The following is a 2,068-nucleotide window of genomic DNA, read 5'->3' on the forward strand; positions in this document are numbered from 1 at the left end:
AAAAAAAAAATCAAATCAAAAAACCCAGAAGACCACAACCACCAACCACCAGCCACCAGCCACCAACCACCACAAAACGCACTAACTATCTGGGAGTCCGACAGGTCACCACCAAGAGCTTCCTGTACATATGGACAAAAACCCAGTGGTGGCCACTCTCTTAGATACCTGCTCTTTGAAATTCCCTCACAATGGCCATGCTGAACCAAGCCCACCCTTTTTACCTTATAAGGAAAAAGTCAAGCTGAACCAGGGCTGGCCCTTATCCCCTTATAAGGACAAAACACCACCCTGAACCAAGGGCCCTGCCCTCATCTCCTTATAAGGGAACAAGCCAAGCTGAACCAAGGGCCCCACCCTGATCTCATCATAAGGACACAAACCACACTGAACCAAGGGCCATGAGAAACATCAAAGTCCTGCACATGTCAAAACTTCTCTGGTATAAGCACGTCTCCTAGCCTATGAACTATCTTAAGTGAGAACAGGGGTGGATGTTATTTAATTTTAGATGCCCAGAGCCTAGTATAGAACTTAAGCTCTTGGAGATTTCCCTTCATGTTGATTCATTGGGTTTTTGTTTTGGCCCACTGGGTGGACAAATAGACAGATGTGCAGATAAGGAGGTAGGTGGAGGGATGGATGGATAGATGGAAGGAAGGAAGCATGAATAGTTAGAAGTATGATTATGTGAGGATGACCTTAGGCCTGAGCCTAAACAACTCCATTTTTAAAACTCCATTTTGAAACCTGAAGTCTCCCCAGGCACATTCAACATATCCCTCCAGTATGGCCTCAAACAAGTTACTTTCCCTCACCCTGATAAAACAGAGTGAAGCCTCTGGCAGGCTGTCCTCCCCTGATAAGAAGAGAAAGGCAAAAAGATCAGGGTGGAGACCACCAGACCAGATGTTTCTGACCCAAGGGTAAATGATATCATGAAGAAATCCGGTGGTAGCTGATAAGGACTGAAAGGGGGGTCAAAAGCCCTAAAATTCACTATAAATAGTAGAGCTGATGAACAGAGATTCAGCCAGCCAAAACAAGGATGCACTTGAGCTGGAGAGCCTGATGAGGACCTGGACTGACATCCCATCAGTTATCATTATTCTCATCCTCTGTAGGATCCTCACTGCTCTCAAACTCTACCACCTCGTCTGGATCTTGGTGAGAGCCGCAACTTCTCCCTAAGACCCTGACCCTCTCCTCAACCAGTTTTCCACTCCACACCAGGAAAAGCCTGCCTTGGTTCCGGACCTGTTCATTGTGATCTGAGTGAGTGTGCATCTGTTGGACTTAAAGCCTAAGGCTTAAGACTTATTTTTTTATTATTATGTAAATTATTTTTATTTATATATGACAGCAGAATGCATTACAATTCTTATTACATATATAGAGCACAATTTTTATATCTTTGGTTGTATACATAGTATATTCACACCAATTTGTGTCTTCATACATGTACTTTGGATAGTAATGATCATCACATTCTAACATCATTAATTACCCCATGCCCCCTCCCTCCCACTCCAACCCCTCTGCTCTATCTAGAGTTCATCTATTTCTCCCATGCTCCTGCTCCCTATCCCACTATGAATCAGCCTCCTTATATCAAAGAAAACATTCAGCATTTGGTTTTTTGGGATTGGCTAACTTCACTTAGCATTATCTTCTCTAACTCCATCCATTTACCATGATTTTATTCTCTTTTATTGCTGAGTAATATTCCATTGTGTATAAACCACATTTTTAAAATCTATTCATCTATTGAAGGGCATCTAGATTGGTTCTACAGTTTAGCTATTGTGAATTGTTCTGCTATAAACATTGACGTATCCCATGTGCTGTTTTTAAGTCCTTTGGGTATAGATCGATGAGAGGGATTGTTGAGAGCCACAGCCGAAGGGGCCCCAGCAAACTTCCAGCTGCCGGCTGATGATTGGCTCCTCTGCGGTGATGCTCATTGGGCTGTTTCCCTGCCCTTTCAGACCACGGAGCTGCTCATTGGGGGACTTTTTTGGCTCCGCCCATGTGACCCAGCCAATCGGCCTCAAGAGCAGGAGGATTG

General features: G+C 44.0%; 1 protein-coding gene across 1 annotated transcript in view; it reads right to left on the reverse strand.

Annotated features, from left to right (window-relative positions):
• Positions 1-936: 936 nt before the first annotated feature.
• LOC125611474 (sperm motility kinase-like) overlaps positions 937-2,068 on the reverse strand; it is a 3,792-nt gene continuing 2,660 nt past the window's right edge. The window contains exon 2 of the mRNA XM_048786311.1: positions 937-968. Coding sequence (XP_048642268.1) covers positions 937-968 — 32 coding nt within the window. The remainder of the gene's footprint in view (positions 969-2,068) is intronic.

This window comes from Marmota marmota, unplaced genomic scaffold, assembly GCF_001458135.2.
Source record: "Marmota marmota marmota unplaced genomic scaffold, marMar, whole genome shotgun sequence".
Classification (NCBI taxonomy): domain Eukaryota; kingdom Metazoa; phylum Chordata; class Mammalia; order Rodentia; family Sciuridae; genus Marmota; species Marmota marmota.